Source organism: Pseudoliparis swirei, chromosome 1 (assembly GCF_029220125.1).
Source record: "Pseudoliparis swirei isolate HS2019 ecotype Mariana Trench chromosome 1, NWPU_hadal_v1, whole genome shotgun sequence".
NCBI classification, from domain to species: domain Eukaryota; kingdom Metazoa; phylum Chordata; class Actinopteri; order Perciformes; family Liparidae; genus Pseudoliparis; species Pseudoliparis swirei.
The window spans coordinates 18,665,378-18,683,400 of NC_079388.1; the positions used below are offsets into that span (position 1 = coordinate 18,665,378).

At 46.4% G+C, this 18,023-nt stretch overlaps 1 protein-coding gene across 1 annotated transcript; it reads right to left on the reverse strand.

Moving 5' to 3' along the window:
- Window positions 1-1,068: 1,068 nt before the first annotated feature.
- nsun2 (NOP2/Sun RNA methyltransferase 2) lies at window positions 1,069-17,950 on the reverse strand. Its single transcript, XM_056411892.1, has 19 exons — window positions 17,728-17,950; window positions 16,864-17,021; window positions 16,037-16,141; window positions 15,851-15,956; window positions 15,644-15,715; window positions 15,048-15,132; window positions 14,762-14,954; window positions 14,100-14,174; window positions 13,853-13,983; window positions 13,076-13,149; window positions 11,968-12,098; window positions 10,495-10,591; window positions 10,065-10,288; window positions 9,819-9,911; window positions 9,576-9,711; window positions 8,650-8,730; window positions 2,169-2,307; window positions 1,996-2,035; window positions 1,069-1,822 (listed from the first exon to the last, which is right to left on the reverse strand). Exons 1-19 carry the CDS (start codon window positions 17,791-17,793, stop codon window positions 1,444-1,446), a joined length of 2,385 nt encoding a protein of 794 aa, XP_056267867.1. The 5' UTR covers window positions 17,794-17,950; the 3' UTR covers window positions 1,069-1,443.
- Between the last annotated feature and the right edge of the window lie 73 nt (window positions 17,951-18,023).

Consider the following 18,023-nt stretch of genomic DNA (forward strand, 5'->3'; position numbering starts at 1 on the left):
TTTAAAAATAAATCTCACTCTTCTCCTCTCCTTCCCTCGGCCCTCTGGCTCCCTTTAGAGGTCAAAGGTTATAAAAGGGAGCGAGGTGACATCACAGCATCGAGAGGCACGTGGTGAGAATAAAAAGAGGAGCGACGCTCCCTCTCTCTCTCCGGTCCCCCACCGTCACCGGAGAGAGGGAGCAGGTTGTCATGACGGCCGTCGTCATGACAGCAGGACCGGGTGATCAACAGGAGGAGAGGACATCCGTCCGTCCGGTGACGCTGCCGTGGCAACCGCCGGCGAGGTTCGGCAGATGGAGGCGTCACGGTTCAGATCTTCACTTCAGGGAAACCCACGTCTGATAGATAATTAAACAGATCGATTTCCACAAATAATCAGAGAAAAACCCCACGATAAATATCGTGTTCATGTTTTAGTTTTTTAAAAAAAAAAAAAATTACGAATTATTCGACTCATGGATGCAGAGGAAGTTGTTTGACGCGTTCCTCTCTTATTGGTTATAAATGAAATACAAGACAATAAGTGCCTGAGGAGACGTCGTGTGGTAACTTTGTGTAACAGACGTCTTTGAACTCACCTCATCGTCAATAGCAAAAAAATATACATCACTGTTGCCGGGTAGATTTATACGTTTACAGCTTAATGCACTTCTTTAAATAACTCTGACGTCATCGTCGTGCTCCGAGGGCGTACGGACGCACCGCCGTGCAGCCGCTGTGACGTTTACTAGAATAACGAAATAAAGTATATTTTTTTATATTTGGGGGTATATTTCTATATATTTAAACACCATTTCTGTCTCTTCACCTTCATTTTTCGGTTTAGTTCTATTAAAAAAAGGCAAATCCGATCCCGTGCCCACTAATCTTATTCAACTATTCCCTTGTTTAAAACACTGAACACTAACATGTATTTAATATTGTTTTCACTTTAATTTTGGTGTGGAAAAAACCCACTTCATCCCCCTTTAGGGATTCATGTTTCACATCTCATAACCCGTCACGACGCCTGATGAGTTGACGAAGCTTCGTCTTTAATACTTCAGATCAAGAATGAAGTCAGATCCTCTGAACTCGGTCACGCTTTTAATCGACTCCGTTACAGGCGGAGGGAACATGTGAGTTGTTAGAAACTTCTAGAAACACGACGGAGGAACAAACTAATTATTCGACGCCGCTTGTTTGAGTGGCGTAAATTTGGTAAAAGAAAATTTTTTAAAAAGAAAAAAAAACATCCCAAAAAAAGGAGTTTGTCTCTGTGGTGAGCAGAGAAACCCGTAGAGGAGCGTCGTCCTCCTCTTCCTCATCTTCCTCCTCTTCCTCCTCATGACGCTGTCTTGGACCTGGTCCACAGCTCTCGGAGCTCCGATACGTCTCCAGTCCTCTTTTCTCTCTCCCGCCTCCCTGACAAGCTCTGCCTCCCCGACAAGCTCCGCCCCCTCTACTCCTTTGGTTCCAACGATGTGTTTTTGTCGCCGTTCTCCAAGTCCATCTCGGCCTCTTTCTCCAACGCCGGTGCCGTTTCCTCCCCGGCGACCTGTCCCGGCTCTTCCTTCTCTCCATCCTTGCCTCCGTCCTTCCCTTCCTTCTCTCCGTCCTTCCCTTCCTTCTCTCCGTCCTTCCCTTCCTTCTCTCCGTCCTTCCCTTCCTTCTCTCTGTCCTTCGCTCCCTCCTTGCCGACGCCCTGCTTCTCCCTGAACACCTCCACGCCGAGCAGCCGCAGGTAGTGGAACCGCTCGTTGCGCGGCACGAAGGCTCGGATGGACGTCTTCCCCCTCCAGCCGCACAGCTGGATGGGGCACTGGGGCTCCTCTGTGTTACTGACACACACACACACACACACACACACACACACACACACACACACACACACACACACACACACACACACACACACACACACACACACACACACACACACACACAAGTGATATCTTAATTTTTTTAAGAGAAAACATGCATGCACATAAAAAAAGAGGGAGAAACAACTCACTTTGGGTTGGGGACGTACTTCAGCACGATGCTGCCCATCACTGTGGAGACGAGCAGAACATTCAGAGGGGGGGGGTCAGTGCCTTGCTCAGGGGCAGCTCAGCACCTGTTATCGAGCATTACTCGTTCACATAACCCAGCTCCCTGACCCCCCCCCCTCTCTCAGAGTCTCACCCAGCTTCTTGGCCTGAGCGTAGGCGTCCTCCTCCAGCTTGCTGAGGTACGGGTTCTCCTGGGTCAGCAGCACTTTGATGTCCGCCACGCTCACCCGGATGATCCGGGAGCGGATGTACAGCTGCAGCGTGTAGATCCCCTGGTGGACAGAGGGGGGAGGGCGCGGGGCGACGCGCGCGGTGAATACAGGATCCTTCGTGTGTTCACGGAGCGCACCAAATGAATCCATGACGCGAGAAGAACTACGAGCTAAAGTTTACATTTAATAACATACAAGGCATTAAAGTCCGTCCTAAAACCATCAGCATGCATATGAGCATGCATAAAGGCATATGAGCATTAATATAAGCATGCATAAAGGCATATACGCATTAATATGAGCATGCATAAAGGCATATGAGCATTAATATGAGCATGCATAAAGGCATATACGCATTAATATGAGCATGCATAAAGGCATATAAGCATTAATATGAGCATGCATAAAGGCATATGAGCATTAATATAAGCATGCATAAAGGCATATGAGCATTATTATAAGCATGCATAAAGGCATATGAGCATTAATATAAGCATGCATAAAGGCATATGAGCATTAATATGAGCATGCATAAAGGCATATGAGCATTAATATAAACATGCATAAAGGCATATGAGCATTAATATAAGCATGCATAAAGGCATATGAGCATTATTATAAGCATGCATAAAGGCATATGAGCATTAATATAAGCATGCATAAAGGCATATGAGCATTAATATGAGCATGCATAAAGGCATATGAGCATTAATATAAACATGCATAAAGGCATATGAGCATTATTATAAGCATGCATAAAGGCATATGAGCATTAATATGAGCATGCATAAAGGCATATGAGCATTAATATGAGCATGCATAAAGGCATATGAGCATTATTATAAGCATGCATAAAGGCATATGAGCATTAATATAAGCATGCATAAAGGCATATGAGCATTAATATAAGCATGCATAAAGGCATATGAGCATTAATATAAGCATGCATAAAGGCATATGAGCATTAATATAAACATGCATAAAGGCATATGAGCATTAATATAAACATGCATAAAGGCATATGAGCATTAATATGAGCATGCATAAAGGCATATGAGCATTAATATAAACATGCATAAAGGCATATGAGCATTAATATAAACATGCATAAAGGCATATACGCATTAATATGAGCATGCATAAAGGCATATAAGCATTAATATAAGCATGCATAAAGGCATATGAGCATTAATATGAGCATGCATAAAGGCATATGAGCATTAATATGAGCATGCATAAAGGCATATGAGCATTAATATGAGCATGCATAAAGGCATATGAGCATTAATATGAGCATGCATAAAGGCATATAAGCATTAATATGAGCATGCATAAAGGCATATGAGCATTAATATGAGCATGCATAAAGGCATATGAGCATTATTATAAGCATGCATAAAGGCATATGAGCATTAATATAAGCATGCATAAAGGCATATGAGCATTAATATAAGCATGCATAAAGGCATATGAGCATTAATATGAGCATGCATAAAGGCATATGAGCATTAATATAAACATGCATAAAGGCATATACGCATTAATATGAGCATGCATAAAGGCATATGAGCATTAATATGAGCATGCATAAAGTCATATGAGCATTAATATAAGCATGCATAAAGGCATATAAGCATTAATATGAGCATGCATAAAGGCATATGAGCATTAATATGAGCATGCATAAAGACATATGAGCATTAATATGAGCATGCATAAAGGCATATGAGCATTATTATAAGCATGCATAAAGGCATATGAGCATTAATATAAGCATGCATAAAGGCATATGAGCATTAATATAAGCATGCATAAAGGCATATGAGCATTAATATGAGCATGCATAAAGGCATATGAGCATTAATATAAACATGCATAAAGGCATATGAGCATTAATATGAGCATGCATAAAGGCATATAAGCATTAATATGAGCATGCATAAAGGCATATGAGCATTAATATGAGCATGCATAAAGGCATATGAGCATTAATATAAGCATGCATAAAGGCATATGAGCATTAATATAAGCATGCATAAAGGCATATGAGCATTAATATAAGCATGCATAAAGGCATATGAGCATTAATATGAGCATGCATAAAGGCATATGAGCATTAATATAAGCATGCATAAAGGCATATGAGCATTAATATGAGCATGCATAAAGGCATATGAGCATTAATATAAGCATGCATAAAGGCATATGAGCATTAATATGAGCATGCATAAAGGCATATGAGCATTAATGAGCATGTGAGGCGAGACTACTGACTACTTGGATCCTGCTAAGTATCTTCTTTAAACTAGTTTTATCTGCTAAAGTTACTGTTGTATTTGTTGTTTAAAGCTGCTAGATTGTTAGTCTGTCCTGTTTTAAGGAGTTGTTTTGGTAGAGAGGTGTGTCCTGTGTTCCGACACCTGAATCTTCACTGATTGGACGAGCGATCGTCACCTGGTTTCTATTGAGTGTCATTTGAATACCAAAAGCCAAGGGGCGGTGTCAACGCGGCTGGAGGTAATTGGCACTAACTTGGGCTCATAACCGGGTGGGGTTTTCACGTCAGCTGTAGCGTCAGCGTGACTCATCGGACGAAGACTCGGAGGACAAAGACATAGGAGTCTTCCGTTGGAGTCGAGACTCGGAGGACAAAGACATAGGAGTCTTCCGTTGGAGTCGAGACTCGGAGGACAAAGACATAGGAGTCTTCCGTTGGAGTCGAGACTCGGAGGACAAAGACATAGGAGTCTTCCGTTGGAGTCTTGGGTGGCTGAGTATTTCCCATTTTTGAATATGTGTATTTTCCATACCTGTGCGTATCTCTACTCGTAGTTACTATAGGACTCGTTCATTCATGTGCGGAACCCCTCCTCTGTTATCCTTCCTACCCGTTCTACTCACACCCAGCACCTGGTCACAGGAGGCCTCTGGAACTGTCAGTCAGCCAACCGCAAGGCTGACTTCATCTCTGGCTTTGCTGTGGAGCAGTCGCTTGACTTCCTGGCTCTCACTGAGACCTGGATCACAGCAGACAACACGTCTACCCCGGCTGCTCTCTCCTCTGCCTTCTCCTTTAGCCACACACCCAGACCCTCTGGTCGGGGTGGAGGTACAGGTTTACTCATCTCACCCACATGGTGTTTCTGTCCCTACCCGCTTCCACTCTTTATCCCACTGACTTTTGAGTTTCATGCGGTGACCGTTACTCATCCGGTTCAACTACACATTGTTGTTCTCTACCGTCCCCCTGGTTCTTTGGGAGATTTCTTGGGCGAGCTAGGCGTCCTCCTGTCGAACTTCGCGGAAACACGGCCCCCGCTCATCCTTCTGGGTGACTTCAACATCCAGACAGAGAAGTCATGTGATCTCTTACTCTTACTGTCTTCCTTTGACCTCTCACTCAGTCCCTCCCCTCCTACTCACAAAGCCGGCAACCACCTTGACTACATTTTCACAAGAAACTGCTCTACCTCTAACCTCACTGTGACTCCTCTCCATGTCTCTGACCACTTCTTCATCTCTTACTCTCTCTCGCTCTCTGGTACTGACAACCCACCCATATCTACAGACTCTGCACCTGTACGCCGCAACATTCGCACCCTCTGCCCCTCCTCCCTGGCCTCCTCTGTCCTATCTGCTCTCCCCTCAACTGACTGCTTCTCACTCATGCATCCTAACTCTGCCGCAGACACTCTCCTCTCTTCCCTGTCTTCATCTCTTGATTCTCTTTGTCCTTTTAAGACACGACCGGTTCGAAATCCTCTCCGGCTCCGTGGTTGTCGGACTCGGTCTTGGCGCCGAGAGAGCCACCCTCTGCGGCGGAAAGAAAATGGCGCAATCGAATCTAGCGGAAGACTTGCTCTTCTATCAATCTCTACTCTCCTCCTTCTCTTCCTCTATCTCTGCAGCCAAAAGCTCGTTCTACCTGACCAAAATTCAGTCTTCCTTCTCTAACGCCAAAAAACTCTTCTCTATCTTTTCCAACCTCCTTGATCCCCCCTTGGCCCCTCCTCCTTCCACCCTTTTGCCGAGCCACTTTGTCGACTACTTTACAAACAAGATAGGCGACATACGCTCCTCCTTTACAAATCCATCTTCTATCACCTCACCAACACTAACTTCTTCATCCCCCTCTCTTTCCTCTTCCACCCGCTTGTCTCCCAATCAAGTTCTTAGCTTGGTGACCTCCGCCCGACCGACCACCTGCGCCCTTGACCCCGCCCCGTCTCCCATGCTCCACGCTATTGCCCCTGACCTTCTGACCTTCCTCACCCATCTTATTAACAGCTCCCTCTCAACTGGCTGTTTCCTAACTCTCTGAAGGAGGCGAGTCAACCCTCTCCTGAAGAAACCCACGCTCGACCGTCTGAAGTCAGCAACTACAGACCGGTCTCTCTTCTTCCTTTTCTCTCCAAAACTCTGGGCGAGCTATCTTGAGCCAAGTGTCCTCCTATCTCCACAGTAACAACCTTCTTGACCCTCACCAGTCTGGATTCAAGGCCGGCCACTCGACAGAGACGGCCCTCCTTGCTGTCTCTGAGCACCTTCACACTGCTAGAGCAGCCTCTCTCTCCTCTGTCCTTATCCTTCTCGACCTTTCTGCAGCATTTGACACCGTGAACCACCAGATCCTGATCTCTTCTCTTCAGGACCTGGGATCTCAGGCACTGCACTCGCTCTTTTCTCTTCCTACCTTAAAGACCGCACCTACCGGGTAACTTGGAGAGGATCTGTGTCTGATCCTTGTCCTCTCACTACTGGGGTTCCTCAAGGCTCCGTCCTGGGTCCCCTCCTCTTCTCTCTGTACACAAATTCTCTCGGCTCTGTCATTCGTTCGCATGGCTTCTCCTACCATAGCTATGCTGATGACACCCAACTGATCTTCTCGTTTCCACCGTCCGAAACACGGGTGGCGGCACGAATCTCTGCCTGTCTGACTGACATCTCTCAGTGGATGTCTGCTCACCACCTGAAGATCAACCCTGACAAGACTGAGCTACTATTCCTTCCAGGGAAAGGCTCCCCACCCACGACCTGACTATCACCTTCAACAGCTCTGTGTTGGCCCCTACCCGGACTGCCAGGAACCTCGGGGTGACACTCGACAGTCAACTCTCCCTGACGGCCAACATCGCTGCGACGACGCGTTCCTGTAGGTACATGCTGCACAACATCAGGAGAATACGTCCTCTTCTTACTCAGAAGGCGGCGCAGGTTCTGATCCAGGCTCTGGTCATTTCACGCCTCGACTACTGCAACTCCCTCCTGGCTGGTCTACCTGCTAAGGCCATCCGACCCCTGCAGCTCATCCAGAATGCAGCAGCTCGACTGGTCTTCAGCCTCCCGAAATTCACCCACACCACTCCGCTCCTCCGCTCTCTCCACTGGTTACCGGTGGCTGCTCGCATCCGCTTCAAAACACTGGTCCTGGCGTACCGTGCTCTAGACGGATCGGGCCCCGTCTACATCCGGGATATGGTCACACCGTACACCCCGGCACGTTCGCTCCGCTCTGCAACAGCCAATCGACTTGTGACTACTGCACCTCGAGCTAATCACTCGAAATCCAGACTGTTTGCTGTCCTGGCTCCTCAGTGGTGGAACGAGCTCCCCACTGACATCAGGACAGCAGAAAGTCTCTACATCTTCCGTCGGAGACTGAAAACACACCTTTTCCGACTATATCTGGATTAAAACACAGATTAGCACTTCAGTGGCACTTAGATAGCACTTACTTATGGTACTTTTGTAGTTCGACTATGTTGAGGAAATGTTACTTCCTGTATTCTTGTTGTTCTTAGTTTGTACTCTAGGTTGAAATGCACTTATTGTAAGTCGCTTTGGATAAAAGCGTCTGCTAAATGACATGTAATGTAATGTAAAATGCATAAAGGCATATGAGCATTAATATGAGCATGCATAAAGGCATATGAGCATTAATATGAGCATGCATAAAGGCATATGAGCATTAATATGAGCATGCATAAAGGCATATGAGCATTAATATAAGCATGCATAAAGGCATATGAGCATTAATATAAGCATGCATAAAGGCATATGAGCATTAATATGAGCATGCATAAAGGCATATGAGCATTAATATAAACATGCATAAAGGCATATGAGCATTAATATGAGCATGCATAAAGGCATATGAGCATTAATATAAACATGCATAAAGGCATATGAGCATTAATATGAGCATGCTTATATGCATATATGCCTGCATCTCTGGGCGTCGCCCTTCTAGTCACCAGGTGCATTTGCATACAAAAAGAGGATTTGGGGAAAATGTGTTTTCACAAGACAACTTTGGATTCACAACACACTGCTCAAGTGTGTGTGTCTGCTGTCTGTGTGTGTCTCTGAGAGTGTGTGTGTGTGTCTCTGTGTGTGTGTTACCTCCTGAGCCAGTCTGAAAGGACAGCCGAACTCCTCTCCGTCACTGTTGCGGGACCACACCTTAACGCCCGTGTTGATGACCTGAGGAGAGGGATAACACACACACACACACACTGCGATCACAAAACATGGCCGACTTTAACGGCACCAATCAATATCCTAAAAGGTAGTGATGTTGGATTTATTTATGAATAAAAAAAAGGTGCTATAATCTAGTGAGGAAGTGACAATGACCTTCAGTCAAGGGAGGAGCACGCTGTGATTGGCTCTCACGCTGTACACACACACAACGATCAATAACACATCAATCAATCACCGGGAAGTCATGGATCATTGATTTGTTGCATCTATTTGTTATCGCAGTTTAATTGGAGGAAATACTTCATCATCATCATCATCATCAATGTGAGATTATTTTAACACTGTACCAGAACACACACACACACACAGAGACAGCAGACACACACACACAGAGACAACAGAGACACACACACAGACACTCACACACACACAGACACACACACAGAGACAGCAGACACACACACAGCAGAGACACTCACACACACAGAGACAGCAGAGACACACACAGCAGACACTCACACACACTCACAGAGACACACACACTCACAGACACACACAGACAGCAGACACACACACTCAGACACACTCAGAGACACACACACTCACAGACACACACAGACAGCAGACACACACTCACAGAGACACACACACTCAGACACACACACTCAGAGACACACACACTCACAGACACACACTCACAGAGACACACACACTCAGACACACACAGACAGCAGACACACACAGACAGCAGACACACACACACAGACAGCAGAGACACACAAACACACACAAACACACAGACAGCAGAGACACACACACACACACATACACACTCACACACACACCTTCATGCGCTCACTGTTGTTGAGCAGCACGTTGCGCAGCTCCTTGGAGACCATGTACAGGTTCCTCTTCTTGCCGTCGTGGGTCCGGGTCAGAACGTTGAGCTTCGGGAAGTCTGGGGACAGATCGTAGAACGACCTGCAGGAGGAAGAGGAGGAGGAGGAGGACGGGGGGATAAACAAGTTGTTGTTTTATTGGGGGGGGGGGGGCACCCAAACAATGCAGAATGTCCTGGAGACGCGTACTGTATGGTGATGAAGACGGGGTCTTCCTCCGTGAGGAACACGAAGGGGTCTTCTTTATACCCAAACAGCTTCATCTTCTTGGAGGCCGGAGGCCTGAGAGGAGACGCTCCGTTAGGACCCACATTATTTAAATGAACACAAACACACAATTTATTTGGGTTGTGTAAACATCTTAAAACGTGCAGCGTCCTCGGGGCCGACGGCCGCCCGTTGATCTCTCATTATAACGACGCCTCATGCGCTCACCTGCACGCTGCCTCTCGTCTGGCGGCGCGCTCCTGGAAAGAGGACACTCCGTTGGGCGCCTCCTCCTCCTCTCCTTCTCCCTCCGGGCCTCCTCCTCCTCCTCCCCCCTCCCTCTCCTCCTCCGCGGCGCTCTCGGGGAGGCGGGGGGGAGCGTCCGCGGGGGACGAGGCCGCCGGGGAGCCTTCGGCCTGGACCGCCGAGCCGGACGAGACGTCCTTCCTCATCTGGAGGCGACGGACGGGGGGGGGAGAGAGGGAGGAGAAAGAGAGAGAGAGGGAGGGAGGAGGAGAAGTCCCAGCTGTGGTTAGTAACAGGTGAATGATGCATTGAATTCTGCTTCATTTCCCTCAAGTGTAGTTAATCATCCATTAGGTGTGTGTGTGTGTGTGTGTAGGTGTGTGCGTGCGTGTGTGTGTGTGTGGTGAGGTACCTTGGGATATTGTCTGTTCCAGGGCATCGGGGCTTTCTTCACCAGCACAGCCACAAAGAAACCACCAGTGTTCTGGTGATGGGGCAGAATCCTCATACTGAAAAGACACACACACACACACACACACATTGAGTTTGATAGTGCCACCTACAGTGATAATAAACAAGGATAGATTTTTTCCCCCTCCCCTCCAGGATTACATAAAAAAGAAGAAAGATGGCAGACAAGGCGTGACGGTGTCACCCTCTGCTGGCCGTCGCCGAGTAGAGATGACATCATCATTCACCATTAGGGAGAGTGCAGGTGTGTGTGTGTGTGTGTGTGTGTGTACATGCATGTGGGTATGTGTGCCAAGAAAATAAATCAAACCACATTACTCAGCTAATGAAGTTGGAGTCAATGAAAAACAGAAGAGTGTGTGTGTGTGTGTGTGTGTGTGTGTGTGTCTCTGCTTTCATGAGAACAAAACAGCGTCCAGAAATTAAGTTAAATGAGAGATGGTTTTAGGGGGGAAGAGTTTGTATCGCCAGAAAATAGATTTTTTATTTATATAGAAAAACAAAAAATGTATCAGAGGAATACATAATATCTATACTTATTTTTAGATAACAGAGATAACATTAAATTAATCATAAATACTCTCTCTACATCCCATGTGTCAAACACAAGGCCCGCGGCCCAAATCCGGCCCGCCGCAACATTTTATGTGGCCCCTGTTGGCTTGAAAGACACGTGATCCCCTTTTCTTAAAGAAATTGGAGAAAAATTTCCCGTGCTTTTATTTTGAAGGTTTCAAATTAAATGGATTCATATTGTAATATTAGAGAGATTTTCTTATGTACAAGATTTCTACACTCCAATAAACAATAATCAAATGCAAAGAGAGTTATTTAACAATATGTTCGAGTTTATTAAGTGTTTCCGGCCCTTTAAGAGGGCGGCCATGATGCTGATGTGGCCCACGGGGAAAATGAGTTTGACACCCTGCTCTACATATTTAATGTGTCGATGACTATTCTCTGGTGTTTAATGAAGTCTCTCCAGAGGTGTGTAGAGGCCCATCTCCAGTGTTCTAGTGGTACATTGTGTTATCGCCTTCGAAGACTAGCGGAGGGGTAGAAAACCCGTAAAAAAACTTTGTATGTGAGCGCAGCTGAAAACAGTTATGCTGCTGAGAGAAGCTATAAAACTGGCCTTCCTTTGAGACACAAGAAGAAAAACATTAATATTTACAATAAACATAACTATTTATAACCTCGTCAATGTCTTGACTAGATTTATATTCATTTTGCATTTAATAAATAAAAGTGTGAGTTTTAACGGAAAACACCAAATTGTCAGGGTAGAGTAAATCGCCCAGTTGTTCCTGAACTCGCTAAAAAGAGCTCAGATTATTTGGGCTCTCAACCGGGCCGTTAAGCCGCCCCACGCCTTCAGAACCGACTCGGACCGTTCCACCGTAACGGGTCGTACCATCTCTCCAGATGCATGCCGGCGAGTTTCTCCGGCTCCGTGGGCGGGAACATGGTGGGGCGGATCTGCGTGCGCCGGTGGCTCGGAACCTCGGCCCAGTCGGAGAACCAGTGGCCCTCTTTGGTCATCAGCTGCAGGGAGACGGGCGACCCACGGAGATATGAATAATAACAATAACAATACTAGAACATTTCACAAGAAATTTAGATGGTGTGGCTTCTACCGAGAGGTGTTTATATACATGTATATTATAAACATGTATATTATAAACATGTCTGGGAATGAGATGTGTTCCTGAGGTCAGTTTGCTCCTGTGTGGGGTGGGGGGGCATAGAGCGAGCACAGGGGAGGGGGGGTCCTCCCTTTCTTTCCTCCTTCATGCCTATCTTTCTTTTCTTCCTTTCCTATCTTCCTTCCTTACTTTACTTCATTCCTTCCTTCCCTTCATTCCTACCTTTCCTATCCTCCTTCCTTCCTTTCCTTCATCCATCCATATCTTTCTTTTCTTCCTTTCCTATCTTTCTTCCTTACTTTCCTTCATCCCTTTATTTCCTCCTTCATTCCTATCTTTCTTTTCTTCCTAGCTTCCTTCCTTACTTCATTCCTTCCCTTCATTCCTTCCGCACTTTCCTTCCTCCATTCATTTCTACCTTTCTTTTCTTTCTTTCCTTCCTTCCTCCCTTCATGCCTACCTCTCTTTCCTTCCTTCCCTTCATTCCTTTCCTTTCTCCCTTCCTACCTTTCCTATCTTCCTTCCGTACTTTCCTTCCTCCATTCATTTCTACCTTTCTTTTCTTCCTCCCTTCCTTTCCTATCTTCCTTTCTTCCTTCCTCCCTTCATGGCTACCTCTTTCCTTCCTTCCCTTCCTCCCTTCCTAATCTTCCTTCCGTACTTTCCTTCATCCCTTCCCTTCCTCCATTCATTTCTACCTTTCTTTTCTTCCTTCCCTTCCTTCCTTCCTTCATTCATTCCTTCCTTCCTCCCTTCATGCCTACCTCTCTTTTCTTCCTTTCCTCTCTTCCTATCCTCCCTCCCTCCCTTTCCTCTGTCCCTCCCTCGTAGTTTCTGTAGAAGAAGACAACATGGCGTGGTGTGATCTCTCCGTACCTTCCAGGCCGAGACCCCAGCCATCCTCCTGAGGCCGGGCAGATCCTCGGAGCAGTCCACCAGCTGCAGCGCTCCTGGCGACGGGGGCAGACGAGAGACTCAAACTGATATCTATAAAAAGCCGTTTGACTTAGCGACGCATTAAACTGGACCTCCTGCTGACGCGTTTCACCGAGCAGAGCGATGAGAACACGGCGCTCCACGGGACGGACGTCTCAGAGTCTCATCAGCTCTTCATCGGTCCCACACCCGGCCCTCGCAGCCATCAAATGACACCAGAAACATACGCTCACAATACTTAAATCTGCTTTTCTAAAGTAGGATACTTTTAAACTTACAGACACTTTGAACTCAAAGAAAACAAGACAGAATGTTTTGAATTGAATTGAATAAAAAGTGCCTCTTTAAGAAATCAAATTTCCTCTTTTAGAACCAAATTTTGTCTTTTAGAAACCAAATTCATTCCCATAATGAACTGAATATTGTTAGTTTTATACAAAAAGAGCGACGTGAAGACGTCACAGTGGAATAAAACCAGAAACCTACTTTTACAATACTCTATGTGCATTTCTAAAATAGGACACTTTTAACAGACAGATATACTGAACTTGTACTTAAAGCCGAAAGAAGACATAAGAACAAAGTGTCCAGGGCCTGAGATCTAGAGCTTCTCATTGAGATAATAAACTGAATATTGTTGGTTTGATACAAAAAGAGCTGAAGACGTCCCAGTGGACCGTGTGTGTGTGTGTGTGTGTGTGTGTGTGCGGTCGCTACCTTCGCTCTTCTCCAGCAGCGCGGCGATGACGGCTTCGTCCTCGATGGGGTTGAGTGAGCAGGTGGAGTACACCATGCGGCCGCCCACCGCCAGCTGCTCCACGCCGCGCACCGCGATACGCAGCTGGAGCCTGGTGAACACACACACACACAAACTCTCTGTAGTACCGCCAACTTTCTTACAATTAGGAGCAAGAAGAACCCACTCCCTCCGACCACACGGCGGCGTAGAGCCCCCCCCCCTCACCCGTGGAGGTGCAGGCTGTTGCTGGTCGTCCATTTCTTCCACACGTCGATGTTCTTCCTCATGGTGCCGTCACCGCTGCAGAACACATACAGAGCAGCGGTCACACACACAACCCTCCTCATCACCACCAGAGACAAGCCCCCCCCCACCCCACAAGAGACCCCCCCCCCACCAGACACTTTCTCGGAGGGCAAAAAATGTCTGCCAAGCCCAAACTGTCTTAACGTCTCTCTCTCTTTCTGTATGTGTCTCTGTGTGTGTCTCTCTCTCTGTGTCTGTGTGTGTGTGTCTCTCTCTCGCTGTCTGTGTGTGTCTCTATTTGTGTGTGAGTGTGTCTCTGTGTGTATGTCTCTCTCTCTGTGTGTGTCTCTGTTTGTGTGTGTGAGTGTGTCTCTGTGTGTGTGTGTCTCTCTCTCTTTCTGTATGTGTCTATGTGTGTGTGTGTGTGTGTGTGTCTCTCTCTCTGTGTGTATGTATCTCTCTCTCCCCCCCCCCCCCTCTCCCTCTGATGTTTTACCACTAACCCCCCGTACCCAAACATTATCTACAGCCCTTAAATACGCGGCCTTTGACAAAGACAGGGGGGGGGGGTCTCGTCTCCGGCCAAACCCCCGGAGCGTCATCGGCCGTGTTTCTTTTCATCCTCCTCTTCCTCCACAGACCTGCAGGGCACGTCGCACAGGATGCGGTCGTAGAAGAGGTGGCCCTTCTTGCCGCCCGTCTCGATCTGCAGCGTGGGGATGCAGGTGGCGTCGTGGTTCACCACCATGATGCACGGGCTGTTGAGGCGCTTGGCCTGGTGCACCAGCAGGTAGCAGCGCTTGTTGTCCACGTCGTTGGCGATGACGAAGCCCTCTGGGGAGGGGGGGGGGGGGACACACGGCATTAGAGGACAGGGAAGAAGAAGAAGAGATAGCGCTCCCTTTTGTTTCCCCCAAGCGGCGTTACCTGGAAACGGCACATCCATGTCGGAGTGGAGCATCTCGATCAGCTGGGCCGTCTTCGACCCGGGAGCCGCGCACATGTCCAGGATCTGAGCGGCAGAACACGTGCACGTCAACACGGGGTTCATCCCCATGGTAACCAATAAACAGGGTTCATCCCCATGACCAATGAACAGGGTTCATCCCCATGGTAACCAATAAACAGGGTTCATCCCCATGACCAATAAACAGGGTTCATCCACATGACCAATAAACAGGGTTCATCCCCATGACCAATAAACAGGGTTCAACACTTCAAAGCGAAAGCGTTCTACAAAAGGGGAGAAGAAGTAGGAGGGGAAGAAGAAGGAGACGACGGAGGTGGGGGAGAAGAAAGACTAGTAGGAGGAGGAGAAGAAAAAAGAGTAGTAGAAAGAGAAGAAAAAGAAAGAGTAGTAGGAGGAAAAGAAGAAAAAGAAGAGTAGGAAGAGAAGAAGGAGGAGGAGAAAGAGTAGTAGGAGGAGAAGAAGAAGACAGAGGAGTAGTGGGAGGAGAAGAAGAAGACGGGGGAGGAGGAGAAGAAAGAGTAGTAGAAGAAGAAGAAGAAGAAGCGTGTGTTACCTTGTGGTGCGGCTCAATCTTCAGGAGGAGAGGTGGGATCATGCTGACCGCTTCCTGTCGGCTGATGTTTCCCTGACGGGACGGACACAAACACATTTTTATATAAAAGGTGAATTTTGTGACTGCATCCAAAATGTAACATTATTTAGGGCCCAGATCAAAGTCCCGGGGGGAAACTTTCCTTCTTCTTCTTCTTCTTTAACTCACCGACTCAGTCTCGCTGACCAGAAACTGGTGGAATTTCTCCAGCAGGGGAGACTTCCTGATGATCTTCCTGCTCATGTTGGTGTGCCAGGCCTGCTCATCGGGGTACCTGCGGAGGACAGACGGCGTGAACTCAGCTGCAGGTCTGAGTCTGTTTCGTTCAGCCTGGAGTGAAGCAGCAGAGCGTACCAGCACAGAGGCTGCGGAGCCTCGATCTTCTGACCGTCGATCTCCACCTCCTGGATCTCCTTGAAGTACTTGTCCTTCAGACAGTGCAGGATTTCCTTGGCGTGGCTGGAATAAGACAGAAAGGAGGACAACGACAACAAATATCTGGATCAGGGAGACGTAGTCATGGTTACAATGAGTTCAAACCCCTGACCTCACACATCCAAATTGGAGCGTGGATCAAGGCGGTGATTATTTCACATCTAACATCATACACATTGTTTAGAAGCACTTATAGTTAAATAACAAGGGCCAACTGATAATAGTAAACACATTAGACATACATATACATATAATTTTTTTTCAATTATATATATATATTATAACAATTATAATTATATTATAAAATATATATATATATATATATTTTTAATGTCCCCACTGTGGGACAAATAAAGGAATATCATATATATATACATACACACATATATACATATATATCAAACTTTTATTTCAGACTCAATGTTTAGATAGTACAAAACATGAAATAGAATAAAGTAAAATACATAGATCCTTTATAAATAGACAGCTGTACCAATGTCTCCACAGCTGGGACTCGTAGCGTGTAGTACTAAACTACTACATATATATATATTTATATACGTTTTCGTGAGATGGAAGTTGGGAAAATATTTTGTGTCCCAAAGAAATTTGAATTAAAATAGTTTAAAATGTACAAAAGATGACGTTTTCTCCAATTTCTGGGGGAAATATGCCGGGCACTGCTTTGAGGAAGACACGTTGTTGTTGACAAATGAGTCTGAATCCAGGTGATGACTCGGCCTCACCTCTTGTACCCGGTGATGCGGATGGTCGCTGGCAGCGGCTCCCTCATGGCATCCATAAACTGATCAAACTCTCCCCCGGGCACCAGGCCCAGCTCCGTGTAGTAGTGCTCAAACAACTTATTCTCCTTGACAATGTCGGCATAGCCAGTCCCCCAGTCCTGAAGACACACACACACACACACACACACACACACACACACACACACACACACACACACACACACACACACACACACACACACACACACACACACACACACACACACACACACACACACACACACACACACACACACACACACACACACACACACACACACACACACGGTCATTGTAAATGAGAATTGGTTCTCAATTGAATTTACCTGGTTAAATAAAGGTCATATATACTGAATATTAGACTAGATAAGCACCTACTCATGCAGATGTGAATTCCTATTTTGCATAATAATATAGTTAAATCAAATGTAATTCAAACATTAACCCCATTACATGTTTAGTAAAGACCTGATCCAATTTAGTGTCTTCTAATAATCCAAAATCCTAGCTTCTAAGAGGGTAAAAAACAGTGTCCTGTACCTGCACCCATGAGCACAACAACAACGATATTAAACTAACATGACAAACATAGCTTCGTGAAATAGCCACGTAGCTCGCTAACAGCAGAGCTATGTGAAGATGCAGCTGTTTAGCTTAGCAGCATGGCTGCACACGTTTAGCTTGAGGAAGGAAAGCCTCCGGGAAACTCGTCCTAGCTGTATTTTGCATTTATTTAGTCAATAATAATAAACAAACGTAATATAATAATGTCTTGTTGCGCACGTTACATCAAACATTAGCTACACACAGCTGCATGACTCTTACTGCGTTGTCTCTGTCGTCCTTTCCAGTGTTCTGGGTTTTCTGCCGCTGCCTGCTTCTCTTCCCCATGTTGTTGTTGTTTATGTTGTTGTTGGTATAGCAGACGACTCTGGAGAAAAGTCTGCGGAACGTCGTGGTGAGGAATGTAGTCTGTAACTCCGGGTGAAAAAAAATATACACCGCGAGTCCCGCTGAGGATGAAGTGCGACGCTGCGTATCCGCGCAACGTGTTGCGACCGACTCACGTGAACCAGGACCCAACCAACCGCCCTCTCGAGGTGGCCATCAAACGTGCCTGA

Excerpts from the sequence above, each read along its gene's own strand:
- nsun2 (XM_056411892.1), bottom strand. The coding sequence starts at position 17,793 with ATGGGGAAGAGAAGCAGGCAGCGGCAGAAAACCCAGAACACTGGAAAG. Across the intron at positions 15,716-15,850 it reads TGGTCAGCGAGACTGAGTCG|GGAAACATCAGCCGACAGGA; the intron begins GTGAGTTAAAGA and ends CCGTCCCGTCAG. Across the intron at positions 15,133-15,643 it reads AGATTGAGCCGCACCACAAG|ATCCTGGACATGTGCGCGGC; the intron begins GTAACACACGCT and ends TCTGCCGCTCAG.